The sequence below is a fragment of the Dermacentor variabilis genome, chromosome 7, assembly GCF_050947875.1.
Source record: "Dermacentor variabilis isolate Ectoservices chromosome 7, ASM5094787v1, whole genome shotgun sequence".
Lineage (NCBI taxonomy): Eukaryota > Metazoa > Arthropoda > Arachnida > Ixodida > Ixodidae > Dermacentor > Dermacentor variabilis.
The window spans coordinates 138,667,867-138,685,626 of NC_134574.1; the positions used below are offsets into that span (position 1 = coordinate 138,667,867).

The 17,760-nt window shown below is 47.6% G+C and overlaps 1 protein-coding gene across 1 annotated transcript in view; it reads left to right on the plus strand.

Moving 5' to 3' along the window:
* Window positions 1-927: 927 nt before the first annotated feature.
* Window positions 928-17,760, plus strand: part of LOC142588866 (GTPase-activating protein skywalker-like) — a 28,118-nt gene continuing 11,285 nt past the window's right edge. The window contains exons 1-6 of the mRNA XM_075700685.1: window positions 928-1,065; window positions 1,882-2,214; window positions 4,431-4,547; window positions 7,564-7,674; window positions 9,416-9,509; window positions 12,730-12,792. Of these exons, the coding sequence (XP_075556800.1) occupies window positions 928-1,065; window positions 1,882-2,214; window positions 4,431-4,547; window positions 7,564-7,674; window positions 9,416-9,509; window positions 12,730-12,792 (856 nt within the window). The remainder of the gene's footprint in view (window positions 1,066-1,881; window positions 2,215-4,430; window positions 4,548-7,563; window positions 7,675-9,415; window positions 9,510-12,729; window positions 12,793-17,760) is intronic.

The window sequence follows — 17,760 nt, forward strand, 5'->3', positions numbered from 1 at the left end:
ACCTTATTCTTGGCCAATCAGCCAGAGTGTATAGCTGCGACTGGCTTTAAAATCATCATTATAATCATCATCATCACCATTTTCATTCCTTGCGAAGGTCGTTCGAGCAGATTCAGCGACTTCCCTCCCTATGGAGTCACCAAAAAACCTGCGGTAAGTGCCAGATTGCAAATTTCTGACGCCCAACTTTCACAGCAGCAACAAAAAAAGATTCACAACTAGGCAACAAAAAAAGTGGCTGTAGATTACTCTGAGACGTATTTACCAAAGGAGCAGGTGATGGATTCACCCTAGGCGGGCGGCTTCCTCAGTCCAGAACGCCGTAGGGCTCTGGCCGTCCGCCTAATCCTAAACAGCGGGCTCGCCTGGTCCAGAGGGTCGGGGCTAGCCAACCGGACCTGCCACCGCTGTAGACCTGTTGAAAATATTGTTCGCGCTGAAGACAAAAGCCATGCAAGAGCTTCAAGGGTGGTCACATCGGAAAGGATTGCCTAGCAAAGTAGAACAGTTCCTGTAGCGTTTCCTCAGGCTATACTTCACATAGAGTGATTGCACATCTCGGCAAATTTTATCGATTTCACTTTGAAACGAAAATATTTCCATCTTGCAGGACTTTACTTTTCAGTTACAATAAGAATCGCGTTCATTGTCTGGCGAGCTTTCTTACGATCGTTAACATTAAAGAAATGTCAATTATTGCCTTATTTTAGGAGTGAAAATTGCCAATCTTGCTTTCATGCTGTCTTTTCTGCACCAGGGTACGTATTTGCTGTTGTTGTTGCGGTCGTCGTCATCATTACCATTGTTATCCGAACGTCAGTGCTTAGAAAGAAACAAACATTTGTGAGCATAAATCTATCATTAGTGCGGTCTCTCTACCTGTAATACCGTGATGACGTTGCCTCTATTTGTAGGACCAAGCGAACGATGACGTTGCCTTCGTGCTTCCAACGCGACTTCGTCGATGCGAGCAAGCTGCCCAAGCCATTGCCCGGCTCTCCTACCCCTGTCACTAAAACGTATACGGACGTCGTCCAGCTGATCAAGGCGAAGAAGATCAAGGAGGTGAGAGCCAGGACGAATCGCGTACTGCGAAGAACCAATTTCCCATGGGAACACGTTGTTCCCCACAAAACCATTTTTTTGTTCATTCTGCAAAGTTTACGCACCGCAGTAAGTTGGTGTAATGCAATCTCTCGCGAAACGGTCTGAAGCTGACCACGTTGCTGCGGCTTTATGACGCAAGAACAGTGCGAAAGACGGCGCAAGGAAGAGAGGACAGCAGGCACTTGGGTAGTCAGCGCCTAATACCGTCATGTCTTTACTAACTCATTATTCGTTTTATTTCTCTGTCATCAAGCTTCAGTGTTCAATCGCCGCGGCTGCCGACCTATTGCCGCTGCATCCTGCCAGCCCTCGCACTCCTTACTAGCCGCCCACCCTATTATATACCGTCCAACTTCCACCACCTGCCATAGCACTATAATCCGTCCGTTGCCACAAAGAAGGCTGTAGGTAAGGTGACCTCAGAAGTGCAGAAATGTATTCTCCGTAGTAACATACTTTAAACTCGCCACAAAGGCTGAATCTAGTGAAATCACAGCCAATTCCCAATGATGCCTTGAAGAATTAATAAAATGTATGAAAGTGTTCAGGCATCTTACCTTCTTTTGCGTCTTGTCCGCATTTGTTGTTACGCCATAATTCCTCGATATCAACATTTTGTATGCGTTTGTTCTCCAGACTTGTTGCGCCTCGGACCAGTGCGACCGGGTAAAACGTACGAGACAGGTCACAGACGAAACGTGGGCGCTTGCGGCACAGGAAGCCTTGAGATTTAAAACGCACGGCACAAGGTGGGGCATATTTTCACGAACGCAGGCGAAGAACTTAGTGCGGACCCAGCACTGGCCCATCGACGACCCAAACAGAGGCGAGCTGTGGCTGAAGCTCTGCCAGGAGCGCACTAAGGAAACTGTGCCGGGCGACTTCTACCGCAGCACGGTCAGGGAGTCCCTCGGAGGACTGTGGCCGGTGAACGTGCCCGCGTTCGTTGACCCCATGTTCGACGAGGAGTACCTCCTCAGCGCTGAGGGGCAGAGACGCGCAGAGAGGGTCCTTTTCGTCATGTCCGTCAGCCACCCGTTCGTCACTTACTGCCCGGTCCTGCATCCCGTCGTATCCTTGCTGCTCCACTATTTACCCGAGGAACAGGTGTGCCTAACGAGGCTTGAACAATGCCTCAAAAACAAGTGAATTTCAGTGTCCTCTTCACTTTCTTGAGGGCTAAAGACATCCCGACTCTCGAATTAGATATACCGACTGCACGCGCGGTCACCTGCGGGCACTCGAACAGCCTTGAAGAAGCGGCAAAGGGCGAGGGAACTAGCGCGTTCAGCAAATTTATGAGCAGATAAATTTTATTCGCAGTAAAACAATTAGACAACAAGGGATGGATGAGATGCCCACAGCGAAGTGTGCGTCATCTTCGTCCTTCGTGAATAAACGTGCTAAAACCTGCAATACGTACACAAGCTGTGTGAATGGTCACACGCCGACGCTCAGAAATATTTGAATTCTAAAAATTCGAAGAATCCTAAATTATCGTTTGTCGTTCTTCGGATACATTACGTCCATTTTATACCAACGGCGGTAGGCAACATGCTCAGGATTCACGCCTAGACAGGAAAGCGTGTCCTTAAGCGGGGGTGATGCTGTACAACGTAATAATAGGAAGCAGTCATCTCCTCGTAGCAAGAGCACAGGTGTAGATGGTTCTGAGCGAGCGAACTAATCAACGAGTAAATTGATATCGACGGGGCGGAACTAATTGAACGGAAGAAAACACAGTGAGAGAGAAACGGCGTGAAACGAAACAAAACAATACGAAACAACACATTGGGCTATCATACCAGACGACACGACATATTACGCAACAACGTTGCATAACACGATGGGATGCCGAACATTGACGACAGAAGACGACACAACGCAAGACAACAACACTACGGTTAGGATTCACTATACGAAACGACACAAAGTGGCAAGAAACAAGCAGATCCCGAAAGACACGGCGACATACAGAAATTATTCAAAATGACACGGTATGGCACAATACCACACATGTGAAGCAACAGTACACGTCACGAAGCGACACAATACAGAACTACGTAAAATCAAGTGACCCGGCCACGTACGAAACTACATGGTCACAAAACAAAGCAAGATGAAACTGACAAGCGAGTGAGCGAACATGTAGACACATTTATAAATAATAGGCCGGCAAATGCCATTCTCAGTAAAAGCACTAAGACAACAAGGAAGGGAGCCGTGCGTTTTCTCCGTGTCGAGTTCAGAGCCGACAACTGGGTTGCGGATGAGCTCAAAACATGGCAATTTCTAACTTCTACTCAACGGAACGGGGGCGCCATCTGTGACAACTACGGGCAACAGAACAAAGAAGAGATGACGAGACCGCGCACGGGGACAAGTGGCGCCCCCATTCCGTTGCAGAGAAATCGCTATCTTTTGAACTTAGCCGACACGCAGTCCTCGTCGTCTTGTAACGGCGATGCCTCAGGAGGCTTACGCCCTAGCAATTAAGCTCCCCTCGCTCGTTAATCAACGCTCTTGCTCGTCACGTGGTTTTTATAGATATGATACGAATCATTAATGGATCCGACATGCGTGAGCTTCTCGTGGCTAAACTTTACGATTCAGTTGCGTGTGTGGCAATCTTGTATTAACTGCAACGATGCCAAAGGCTTCAACGGAGCGCTCCATAGGTGGCACCACCAGAGAAAGCATGTGACTAACAATCCAGGACCTCCCAAACGAGCAAGCAACGTTGGGACGGGGCTAGTGATTCACAATATGCAGATCGGCGATGACGCCCTAATGCACACTTGAAAAACGTTTACGTGCCCACCTATTTGTAAGCACTTTTACTTATCCTGCGGCACTGAACGGCCACAGCTTCTGCGGTCACCTACTTTCGATTAGAAATCAAATAGTTCTAGATTTTCTTGCTTTGGTCGCTATTGAAACATCGTAATGTATTTAGTAACGATAGTTATATTTTTTAATAGTCATTGCCCCTTTATCCAAAGGGTCGTGCACTGCTCACAAAAGATAATATGAAAGCTGCAGAGCAGTAGTAAAAAAAAGTCCTAGCAAAATAGGAACCCCGCCATATAATCTAACCAGCGTCGATTTTAACGCTACCAAGATTTGTCCCCTTTGCAGATTGAGTGGCCGGTTCGTTATATGATGGAGAGTGGGAGGGCTTATCTCTCCCGTGTTTTTTTTTAAACCTTTAGCTGGCTTGCGATAATAACAAGAATTACGAAATCGTCATATTGGGCGCTGGTGATCAAGCCCTGAGCGCAACGCTGCACTGCGCATGCGCGCGCGGCCTTCTGATTGCGCAGACGTACGAGTGTGTCTGTGCCCTCGTGGACAGCACCGCGGTGCGGCACCTGAGCCAGACGCGACTGACGCACGACATTTCTACCCACGCGCTAATGCGGCTGACCAAGCACCTGGAGGTACGTCAGCGGCTCGCTTGACTCTCTCTGTGCGCGGCATCATTTGCCCGCGTTCACTGTAATTTTAACGCGACAGCGTTAAGGAGCTCGTGTCGCAAAAAAGCCGGTGTCGTCGGCGTCGGTGTCGGCGGCGTTGGCCGTGAGCGATAAATCCCAGCAGGCACTTCATGAATAAAAAACAACTTGCAAGATCCAGGGTCTCCAGAGTGTGAGACGGAGACGTTACCACTGAGCCACGAGTTCGATGCTTCAAAGCGGTACAAAAGCGCCTCTAGTGAACGCTGTGTTGCCTTAGAAACGAGCTGTTTCTAAGGCTCAGGCGTGCGTCGCTTGCTCAGGCGCACATTTTTTTGCGTCGGGATAGCAATTATGCGGACGCTTGAGTCGCGCAAGGGCGCCATCGGCGTCGCCCGTTGTTGTGATGTCCCACTCTACGGCGCATGCTCGGCTCGAGCACGAAGGTCTTGAGGACTACTTTCCCATCATAGCCAACTTGCTGCGGCTATGAAGGGAAAGCTACGGGGGCGGAGCTTCTGCGCACGTGTTACTGCGCCAAGTAGTCCGGCAGCGTCTGGCAGGGCTTTTGGTTGCTCCGAACAGACGCTGAATCGACGCAGCTTCGAATTGCGACGGTTTCGCGTTTGCCCAGACGCGGAAGGGATTAGCCGCGAAATAAGTAAAACTTTTACATCCAGTGGCGTGTTTTGTATTATGCGAAGCATATTAGTAGAGCTCAACCCAGCTCCTCAGGCGCGGCGGTGTCGCCTTCAAGGCTGACCACGTGACACCGTGACGTCACGACAGAGGAGAAACGGGGCTCCAACTCGCGCCGTCGCGGCGGTATAAAGCAGCTGCGCTTGTTTCTAGGTGGCTTTGGCTCAACTCTTGCAAGCTAGGCTGGGTGGGAATCGAACCAGGGTCTCCGGAGTGTGAGACGGAGACGCTACCACTGAGCCACGAGTACGATGCTTCAAAGCGGTACAAAAGCGCCTCTAGTGAATGCGGTGTTGCCTTAGAAACGAGCTGTTTCTAAGGCAACACCGCGTGCGTCGCTTGCTCAGGCGCACAGTTCGTTGCCGCGCCGAACGCTGCATTGCTCGACGCTCACCGCGTCCAATGCGGGGCGCGTAGTCGCTGCGCCGTAGCCCATTGTCTTACACCCCTTGGCGGGTCGACGGGAACGCTGTCGCGTTCCACTCTTAGTAACGCATGAGTTGTTTCTTCGTCTAGCCGAACCAAATATAGCCAAGCAACAGCAGTTCACCAGGCTAAACAGTGGTTCAACAACTAAAATAAAGGCTAGTATGCTTCGCATCCTGGGCTTAACCTTAGCTAAGCCACAGCCATTTTTATTTAACTCTTGCTAATGAAATGTTTATGTTTTCGCTTTCCCAGCTTAAACTAACGTGTAATGAAAACGCGGGACTATTTTCCAGGAGCGCACTGAGTTGTGCGCGCTTTGCCTCCTTAGTTCTCCCTTCATAGCCACGGAACGTTGTCCACGCGATGCGTATAGTACATTTGGTTGCGACACACCGACGAAGCAAATGCGACGCACCCTCAACGCTGCGCTTAATCTTCTCGGTGGCAGATCGCTGGCACTGACGGCATGAGCGCTGTGTACGGTGAGCAGCAGTGCATGCACAGCTCTCGTCGGAAGGGTGACGGTAAACGTCTAACTAACGTTATCTGTTTACGGCGACAGCTCTTGTTGCATTTTCGACATGTCAAGTGTCGGCTCATCCGCAATTGAGAAAATGCGGCATTGGGGCGAAAACGACAACGACAAAAAATATTTTTCAGTTTCGTTCCAAAGGCGAAGCGCCGACTGCGGTAGCGAAGTTAAGCGTGGTGTTTGAAATTCTCGGACGGTGTTTTAACTATACTCGGGTCAGACTAACACGGACGTAACATACGCGCGCGTGCGCCAAAAATCTCTGGCGCCCTTGAAAGCGCTATGACGCTGTGTAGGGCCTTTAATGATATCGAACAGGCACCACAACGCTTCCTGTTACGAGCCGCGCTCGTACAATTACTTCACTTTCAGGTTTGATCGCAGCTATAGTTTGGCACTTTTAATGCCTATTATTCTGAGAAGGTTTACAATAAAAAGCTTACGCTTTGAATGTTATGTTCAACGATATTTATCTGTGGGCTTTCGCCTTCTAAATTCTGACAAATGATTTAGTCAGGAAAGCAAGACCATGTTGAGCAACTTCGGTGATTGTATAGCCATTTAAACTGCATACAGTGTCCCATGTAACTGGTGTCGGACTGATGGAACAGTAGTAGAAAGCTCAACAATTCTCACACTGACATGATTATATTATGAGAAGCTGATTAATTAAGACTGATTATCCAATTAGGCCGAATAAAAAAATCATCCGAGTCTCTCGAAGCGACGGCAAATAACAATACCTTGCTTTTGTCCAGCTACGTGGCATTTACATATTTTCAACATTCGGCTCCAGTTGCGTCGGACACCCTTTTATATAGCCCACGAATTAAAACATACCATACATATACCAAAGCCTATGTGTAACCGCTCACCGACGCCGAGCGTGAGGACCACGGCGAAATTTCGCCTGGAGTGTCCATAAAGTTGATATCGCAATAAAGATAAATCGCAGCGAAAGCTGTACGCTGCACTCGTGCTGCATTAACATTCATTCACTGAAGAGTGATATCTACCATATAGTTGCTCAGCATAGTATGCTACGGGCGCCAATTAGTCGACGGCGCCAGCCATCGATGGTGCATGGTATCAGTGACCCTTATTCGTACGTAAGGACGGAGGTCCGGTCGCGTGAACTATTTCCCCGCATCGCAGAAGGCACATGCAACGCGTGTCCCTCCGTGGCCACGGCAATTCCGGGCAGTGGCGGGTTGCGATGGCATCGAAATCGTCCAAAATTTAACACGTAACAAACAAGCTAACGCTTCCTGCGCACTGTGAAGCCTCCACGTGACTCGAGGACTTTTCTCTCTCTCTTCTTTCCTCCTCGCACGAATTCAGAAGAAGACCTACTCGCGGCTTCTCCGCAAGGTTCGCCGGGAGGACGAAATGGAGAACATCTTCGGCACGTGGCAGCTGTGGATCTTTCGCGGCCTGCCGTTCTATCATCTGGTGCGCCAATGCGACGTGTTAATGGATCGAGAGAAAGGCTTAGCTTGCTTTCACCTGGAATTTATGCGTTCTAGTAAATGCGAAGGGCGAAAAATCATTCATTGGGCGTCCACTGAAGTGACCTTAATGACATTTCTTGAGTGTGAGAAACAAAGTTAAATTCTACCAAGTTTTCAATAATTTATTTAACTTAGGGCTCTCAACTTTTGAAAAGTTCGAAGAACTGTTAAGACTAATAAACTGACATATTAAGCACCAAGCTTACAACTCCGTAACTCAGTATTACAAATAAATCTCGCAAGTGTGACATCTCTTTTTTTTTTTTTTGTGGAATCAAGAGCTTGTAAACTTGAAGCTTCCTTTCATTTGGTTTCACTATTTTCAGCAGTTTTTGTAAATCATTGAATACTTTATCCTTGCATATGTCTCCAACAGTTCACCAGTTTTAAGATTATTTTTTTCACAGGCAACCATCTAATCAAAATCAATTCGGCATATATGAAACGGAAACATTTTCTTCGTTTCTATCTATTCCGTGTACGATTACGACGTAACGTTTTCTTTTACTTTTGTCTGTGGTCGCAGGTAAAGCAACGCGTTTGTTTTTATATTTTTGTTTACATTGTGCACAGTCTGCAATCTTTAGTGAGTTCAGATTCCCTTAAGCAGACAAATCACGTTCAGGCTACGTTGCGTGAAACCAACATTTAAGATCAGGTTCAGGTTCCAAGAACAGGTAGAGGTTCTGTGAGCCAAATACATATATAACATGGCATAAATATAGCGTATAAGACAGCCTTATGCTAGCAAACCTCACTGGGCTTTTTTTTTTTTTTGTAAGGAATAGCAAACAGCTTCATATGCATTACGAGTGGGTTAGCTTCCGTTATCGGCTGATTATCATTTGGCAACGGTGATCCACTCGAGAGAGGTGCCGGCTGCTCAGAGTGTTCGATGTTTGTTCGATAGTCGGCGATTAGGCATCTATCGATGGAAGACGTTGTCGATAAATCAGTTAGGTTTAATGGCGCAGGAGAACACAAGTGGCTGTGAGACACTGTCGTAAAGAGATCAGGAATAAGTTTGACCACCTTTGTTCGTTTCCTTCTTTCTTCTTTTTTGTACATATCTTTTTTACGCTTACGTTTCCGATATGTGCAGCAATGCGGCCTTTACCACGAGGTATAGCAGAGGAATGCCACAACCACTGAGAACCGTTGAAAAATTATCATGGTGCACCCGCTGCTAGCAACGAGCTCCTTATCATGACCGGATGGGTTCGATTTTCCCGCCGCGTTTTTGGTGGGAGTTAAGAGAAATACTGAAGTGTCATGCCTTGGGTGCAAGATAAATTATCCCAAGTGATCAAGAAAAAAAAACCAAAGGACTACATTGCACCGTCCCTTATAAGTCAGCACAGCAATTTATTACATCACGCCATAAGCAAACCTAAACCCGTAATTCAAGCTGAGGGTCCATAAACTTGTGCTGTAAACTGCAAATTGGTATGTGCAGTAACTTCACGTTATTATTTGTTTAAGCAGTACTCATGCTAGTGGGCAGAGATGCCACCAAGGTTCCCAAACTGTGCGTTTTGTTTCTCACTCTTTCGTGTACATTGTAACATAAATATTGACTGACCTATTGTTTTCGTGCAGTCAATTACAGGTGCTTCAGTCGCAGTTTCTTTTTGCGCACGACTCGTCGCTGACCTTCTCAAATGTCCTTTGTCCCAGCGCAGGTGCGTGTGATGGACTGCTTCCTCTTGGAAGGCGCGCGCGCTCTGTACCGCATCGCCATGGCCATCCTCATCCTTTACGTTAAAGAACACTCCAGTGAGTAACCACTCCCTCCTTCCTTTCTCCTGCACTTTTCAAGAAAGTTCAGAATATGAGAAGAAAGGAGAGAAAGAGCTCAGGGATCGTAATATCGGCCATTCGTGTTTGTGAGTATTGTTTCAAGTGCACATTGGGCGAATGGGCTAAGCCTACTAGAGATAAAGTTGCGAAACAGTGGCACACCTTCAACGAGCGCAGGCTTCTCGCAGCATACGTGTTGTTAGACGTCCATCGCTCCATACGAGCCGTAAGTGCCCGGAACTTCCGTGCGTACTTTTCTGAAGCATTACACGTAATTTAAAGTCCACAACAAAACGCATTTTTGAAGAAAAAAAATGCGAGCAAATTCGCTCGCTCAGAAGCACGCGAATTCGAGAAATTTTGACTATGTTAAGAGGCGACCTTGACGGCTACTGCTGTTTCTTCAATTCAAATACGTTGTTAAAAAATATACACGCGACATGCTTGCATGTGCTCGATTGGCAACGACTCATCCAATTAAAATGCGATGTCGCCTAGGCCACTTGAAACAGGGTTAAAATGTACCTACTCTGTAAGGCGGATTCATCTTTGAGTTGCGCTTTGGAAAAATTTGATGCAATTCAAGCAAAAGAAATTGTATAGTGTGTTGAAACAATTTAGCCCACCAAGTATATAAATTAGTAAATCTGCCCTGAGGTAAGGTATTGTCCCTGTCTCAGTTCAGTCTTCTAAAGGAAACAATTATTGTGAACGTTCTCGACATTTCAGTGAAATTATTAACCTCTTCTCACCAGGTTTAACAAGGGGTTTCACAACACTTGCGGCAATTCATAAAGTATGCAGTAGACTTTCTTGTAAGCACGACTTATCATTCAGTTTTCATAGTCAAATTCAGGAAGTTTCGAGAAATCCAGCAAGGTTTGCTATAAACTTAAGTTCTATGAAGAACCTCCCACCAACGTATGGCTGTAAATTAACTTCTGTTCAGCGGCATTATATCAAGGCATTATATAAAGGCCGAGGCACACACTTCCTGTCCAAGTTAAAATTATGATTTATAACTCACTTATCTCCTCGCTTCTAGAGTTTTGTAGCATTGTGTGGTGCACAACTAGTGTTACAAACCGAAAAAAAACTGCATATGTTTCACAAGTGAGCTGCCCGGCGTATCTGATCTTTTTCTTAAATATGATGTTTTAGCTGTGTTCTGTTTATTTGACTGCAAATCAACGTTGGTGCACAAATTATTCCTCCGCTATAACAAAAATTAGTTTCTCTCCTTAGCAAACTTGAAAAAAAGACCCCTGTTTTAAGAATACCAGGCGCAATGAACCATGGACTTTGGCCACTCCTACAGTATATGGTTGCACACAATAATTACGCTACACGACGCCTGTACTAATAAATAAGCTATTCAAGGAGTACTTGTTGTGTGGTTCTATTAAAGCCATTAATGTCCTTGTCGGGACAAATTGTCCTAGATTAGAACTGTTTATCTTACTGTAATATTGGCATAAAGGTTTTCTATTTTTTCTATTTGTGTGGGCAATGTAAAACCACGTTCTTGCGTGCGTATTGGCATTGATAAGTGCTGTAAGTGTTTGTTATTTATGAACGATGTTTGCGAAAGCTGCCATGTAACAGAGTCCGGACCTCTATCAAGTCGTTGCTGCGACATTTAATTATTCCCGCCCTCACCTTTTTTTACAAAGGAAAATAAAGTGAATGAATGAATGAACTAAGCAAACTCCATCAAATTTTCAGCGGAGTTGATGTCCAACCGATCAATTTCTCCATTTCTACGTATACGTCAACCTCCTCCCAACGCAAGGCATCGCTTAGAACTGCAGTTTTTTTTCTTTTCCGTGTGTTTATTTCCTGACCCATTCCGGACAGAGGCAGAAAGAAGTTACATCACGTGGTACGTTAAGTTATGCCTGTTACATATGTTGTTACGTCTGTTACGTCAACTCGCGCGTTAATTTTCAAACACAAGGTTTCTACCATCTGTGTTACGTCACTTGGCGTTAATGCATGTTTTACTGCCTATGTACCTGTAGTAGTGATTTCCATGCACATGCCGTTTCATGAGAGGCAAGTGAAACCCGACAAACAATCGTTTGTATTGTACAAGTCATTGTTTTTATGCATTCAAGTGCAGATTGTCTTTATGGCTAGGCGTTCTCTAACGCATTAATATTGCTGCGCCGAGTATAGATAATGCCCTTTTGCTCATACATTATTATTTGTTTAAATTCCCTTTCCTGATGTGCGATATTGTCCTACAGATTGCTTGCTCTCACTCCAACTATACCGCGTAGGTTTCCCTTAGGTTTAACACCTTTTTATGTGCTGCAGTCTACTACATTAGCTTCATATTATTTAGCCTTCAGTTTTATTGTTTGATTTGCCGCCCACCTCAGATGATTCTACCTTCGCCTCACTTCTATTAATAAAGTTTATGCTCCTTCTCCTCGAATATGAGTGAGCCTTCTTCTTATACAGGTACTGCAATAGCCTAAAAATCAATTCGTTTTTGTTCGTATTACACAGTCGTGAAATAAAACAGCAGCGCCATCTAGACGTTACGTCGCTCAACTGCAGTTGGCCCTCATGTGAGTGTCAGCGCCATTCCACCAGTAGTGGCGCTCTCGCATTTCTCTACCTACGCCAACATGGGCCAAGATTTTGTAGCGATTTCACCCGCTCGATTCTTTTCCGCGTCTGTCATCAACCACTCACGAGCGGCCGATGGAGCATCACTCTGACCTTTGACGACGCCCTAGTAGCGCCAAATGGAATAGCATCGAAAAAGGCATCGCTACGAAACTGCGGCCCTGTTCAGCGGCTAACTGTCAAATCCTGCATCTCCTTTAGACTAAATTCACTCGAAATGCAGATTGCACGCTTCTTTCTTTAAGAAAAAAAAAAGAATTAATTCCCACTCGGACTCTCACGACTCTTCGTGCGTAAAAAATATATCGTCTTATTTGCTAAACAAAACAGTCGGGAAATTGAGGCCGTATTCTGGGCTGATTACTATGCCAGACACTCTCATAATTCACCGAAATAAATCAATTTCAGCGCGGCATTCGATTGGAAATACGGGCAGTTATTGCTCTGGCATCTCCAACGAATAGTTTCCGACAGTGACGTTCTCCCTCAAAGTGATTGGCCGAAAACGCCGCCACTGCTGTCTTGTCTTTATGTGTTGGTATTTGTTCTGTCTTTGCAGAGGAGCACCCCAGCAAGTCGTTCATATCACGAATATTTAAAGCCAAGAAGACGAAAAGCACAGGTGAGAATTCGCGTAGATATACTGTCGTGCCATATTTGTGGCACAGCTTTGGACTGCGTTGCCACCACGTAATCCCATGCCTCACGTAAAGGACCCGTAGTTAGAAGGAAATCCTAGGCACTGTTATTCAAGCTACGAACGCCAAATGACCACTAACGAAGAGCGCACTGAAAACGAAGATGCAGCAAAGCGCAGACACAAAACAAGCGCTGACACGGACGCAACACATCATAGCGCTCGTGGTATGTCTACACCAGCCTATATACCTCCTTGTTTTCAGCGCGCAGTTTCTTAACTGCCATTAATGAATACCAGCTAGCCCAGTTTTCTATTATCTCCAGTGTAATTTCTACAAATGCGGAATTCAGGCTTCTACGTACACTATGATGCCACTTTCACTCAGCATAGGATCCTTACCCTGTCAGTGATGATTTGATAATTGGAAGGCTTCTACGAGTGCGGCCAAGAGACCGTCAACAGAACCACCCTCCAAAAAGAAAGCGCTAAGTGGACGAGCACAGTGCCACGTTCTCATCCACTCCCCACTTCTTTTCCCTGTTTTCCTCAATCGCGGAATAATGAAGTGCCTAGATCATCTTATCAAAATTTTGTAACGCCGAGCTAGCAGCAAGCAGTACCTTGGCAAGTACTAGCTTCTTTGATTGATATCCCCGCAGAAGCCGAGCATCTGCATAACACCACAGATAGCTGAGCAAAATAATGGGGATTCAAGGTGCGAACATGCAGACGTACTCTCGTGAGCAATATGAGCGGGAACATGCAAACGCGTGGCAAATATAGCCTCGAAACCGAGTTAGAGCGATGCGCGGATGGCGCTGTCGAAAACAGAGGGAATAGGGTGACGCTCTTGCGCTAACTGTCGGCACTCCCACCGCGCCTGCGTTTATCGAAAGCGGCAGCTTACGGCATTTCACTGGTCGCCGATAGCCGATAAGACGGTTACATGCACAGTAACTTACAGGGAGTCAGCTTTTTTTTTAATCATGCTTTCTTTCTTTTGAGAGCGAAGCTCTTGGGCGCCCGTTCCTGCCTTTAGCGCAAGGTATGTTCATATGTACCCCCATACGACCTGATGTATATCCTATGGAGGGCATCGTGTCACGCGTTACAGACAGACGGGCAGATTTCCCAAGAATGTAGCTCTCGATAGTTTACGCTTCCAAACAGTGCCGCTATTGGCCACGCGCTTCGGTACGCAAAGTTATCAGTAACCTCATTATCAAACAACTTTATCAATGTGCGCTGGCGATGCGAAGTCCGGCACTAAGTATAAAGAGACGCATGGGGGCAGTGCTAACAGTTATTAGAACAGCCTGCTCCTTTCCACTTTGTATACGACGGCGGCCGCCACGCAGCGCCCATAGAAAGGTTCGAGGCTACCTGCTACGTGCTCCAGTGTTCCTGCTCATATTGATCACGATAGTACCTCCAGAGTTTACAGACGGTAAAGTTCGATTCACAAACAGAAATGAAGTGCGCTTTATGGTCGAGCCGGTGATTTATCCTTGCGAAAGGCTGGAAAGTTGGGCAAGTTGGTACGGTATTTGTGTGTACGTGTGCGTATGGTAGGGCCAGTGTGTGTGCTCGTGTCACGTCGCGCTACAATCCAAGGGTTTATCCTTATTGGCAGTATTCCGCGCCTACCTCAACTCTCGAATACCTTGCATAAAGAGCAATCGCCTCACGCGCAGGTATCCGCGCTTGATGTGTTGGCGTCGTCTGCCTTTGAGCATATGCGCGTGATATGCTTTCTTTTTTTTTTCATCAGTTCGTTTTTTTTTTTTTTGCTACTGTGCCGCATTTCAGTTGATATTTGGCATTTGTGTTGTTCTTCTGTTTGTTGTTTTCCTCGCGTCCGTGATGACGCTGTTGCGTTTCGCCTGCGACACGTGGTTTTGCCGGCGCGACTGCGGCGGGGCGGCAGACATTTTGGCCCGATCGTCGTCGCCGCAACACTCATCGCCAGGTGTTTCCAGGCGCGTCTGCGGCGATGCGACCGCCTAGGGATCCTCCTCGCATTCCAGTCATTGTGCCCGAAACAGGCGATGCCAAAGCAGGGATCTCATTCCAGTTATTGGGCCCGAAACAGGCGATGCCAAAGCAGGGATCTCGTTCCAGTCATTGTGCCCGAAACAGGCGATGCCAAAGCAGGGATCTCATTCCAGTTATTGGGCCCGAAACAGGCGATGCCAAAGCAGGGATCTCGTTCCAGTCATTGTGCCCGAAACAGGCGATGCCAAAGCAGGGACCATCTTCTCGTTACAGTCATTGTGTCCGACCGGCAGCGCCACGACAGGGTGCTACGAGATCGTGCGCAGCGCCACGACAGGGTGCTACGAGATCGTGCGCAGCGCCACGACAGGGTGCTACGAGATCGTGCTCGACATGGTGCTACGGCATCGCTACGACAGTGTGCGTCACCATTAGCCCATTGTACATTCACGTGCTCGTCTTTTGAGGGGTTCCTTCTTGCCCTCAACTGCGAGAGTATAAAAACAGCTGCCCCCGGACGCCAAAAGGAGGGCTCCGATTTCTTCTGTTGAGTGAAGTGCTCTCCCGTCTCTCTACTTCGGTCAAACCTGACCGCCAACTCTTTGCGATGTTAAAATAAACAAGTTGTTTCGTTGTTACCAGTCGACTCATGCTTTGCCGGGACCTTCGGATGCTTCCAGTTGTACCCCCGGCCGCCAGGCCAACGCTACCCTTGGGGCTTGCGACCCAGGTACAACCACGGGCGTCAGCGCCGAGTTCCCAACAGATCGTACCAGCAGTCAGATCCAAACATCTGGTTGGCAGCGGTGAGATCGCCTACGACTTCAAACAACGGTCTGCCAGCGGCGAGATCGCGACAACGGAGGCCAGCAGCAAAGAGATGCAGTTGACAGTATGCTGAGCAGCTCAACGACGATCCGGGAGCAGTGCAACGAGCCCTGTGTGACGACTGGTTGCCTGCAGCGGAACGACTGCGCGGAATTCCTGCCTGCGAGGTTTGGTGAGTGCGGGACTTTCTTCTTCTGAGCTTTGCCAGGCTTTTTGTTAGAGTTAGAAACAGAGCTGGTAATTGTGGTTGTCGTTGCTGCCGGGTTAGTTTGCGGCAAGACAATAGTAAGCAGTAGAGAAAGCAGCATTCAGAGCAGCCATGGATTTGAAGTCGTTGCGCAAACCGAAATTGTTGGAGCTTGCAAGAGAGTTGGGTCTGGATGTCTCGGACAAACTCAGAAAACCAGAACTGCTAAAGGCTATTCTTGAGTTAGAGGCTGAGGATGACGAGCTGTCGGAATGCCTTGAGACTATTGAAGAGAGGGAGACTGCAAAAGAAAAAGAAGAGCGTGAACGTAAAGAACAGAAAGAGCGAGAGCAACAAGAGCGTGACCGTCAACACGCTTTGGAAATGAAGCGTCTTGAGGTAGAAATGGAACGCGCTCGTAATGGAAGTCAGGCACACGGTGCAGGAGAACGCGTATTGTTCAAAATGACTGACCTGATGCGGCCGTTTAAGCTTGGAGAGGACATTGGTTTGTTCTTGGTTAACTTTGAGCGAACGTGCGAGAAGCAGGGGTTCTCTCGGGAAACGTGGCCACAGCGCTTGCTCACTTTGTTACCCGGCGAGGCGGCCGACGTAGTCGCTCGCTTGGATAGAGAGGAGGCAGAGGATTTCGACAAAGTAAAATCGAGTCTGCTAAAAAAGTACCGGCTGTCTGCGGAGGCGTTCCGTCGGAAGTTTCGGGAAAATGAGAAAGGCAGAAGTGAGTCATATACAGAGTTTGCGTATAGGCTTATGTCGAACATGCAGGAGTGGCTCAAAGAAGAGAAAGCATTTGGTGACCACGATAAAGTTCTGCAGTGCTTCGGGCTAGAACAGTTTTATAGTCGGTTACCGGAGAACGTGCGATACTGGGTCTTGGATAGGCCAGACGTTTGTACGGTGGCTAAAGCCGCTGAGCTAGCCGAGGAGTTTGTGACGCGTCGGGCTCGCGGAGCTAAGGACGGTCAAAAGGGTGAATTTGGCTCGAAGTTTGAGAGGCCGAAGTTCACGCCCATGAGATTAAAAGGGGACACGCGTAGTGCGGATGCGAGCGAAAGCAGTCCGACCAAACGTAAAGAGACGGCGGCAGCCAAACGCAGAAAGCGGTTCGAGATGAGGCGAGCGCGCTTGTGTTATACGTGCCAGAAGCCGGGTCACTTTTCGGCGCAGTGTCCGGAAACAACACCAAAAGTTGTGTTTTTTTCAATAGGCAGCACTGACGAGAACATGAAGCTTCTCGAGCCTTACATGCGAGACCTCCTCGTGAACGGGAAAGAGTGCCGAGTGCTTCGCGATTCCGCAGCTACGATGGATGTAGTTCACCCGTCTTACGTAGAACCCCATATGTTCACGGGCGAGTGCGCGTGGATCAAGCAAGCCGTGGAAGCTCATAGTGTGTGTCTGCCAGTAGCAAAGGTGCTTATTGAAGGACCTTTCGGAGCGCTTGAGACAGAGGCGGCAGTGTCATCTATGCTGCCACCCCAGTACCCGTACTTATTTTCAAACAGGTCCGATCACCTCCTGCGCGAGAAGGGGCTTTTGTTTGGTGAAGCTAGTGTTCAGGCCTTAACCAGATCGAAGGTTCGGGAGCTCGCTGCAAAGGCGGTAGTTGCGGGGCCGACGTTATCAAACAACGAAAAAGGGTCAGAGGCGCAGCAAGCTGATATTCAGAGCACGCCCGAACTGAATAGACTTGAGTCTGTAACGTTAAAGGCGCCAGATACTGGAGAGGAAACGCCCGACGCGGGAAAGTTAGAAGAGCTATCTACTGATTTGCTCATCGCGCCTACGTCAGACGGACTTGATAGGTTGCTAAAAGTCAGCCGGTCGGCTTTGATAGCCGAGCAAAAAAAGGATGGCAGCCTGGAAAACGTGCGCTGCAATGTCAAAGAAGGTATCGCCAGGAAAACTGCGCGTTTTGT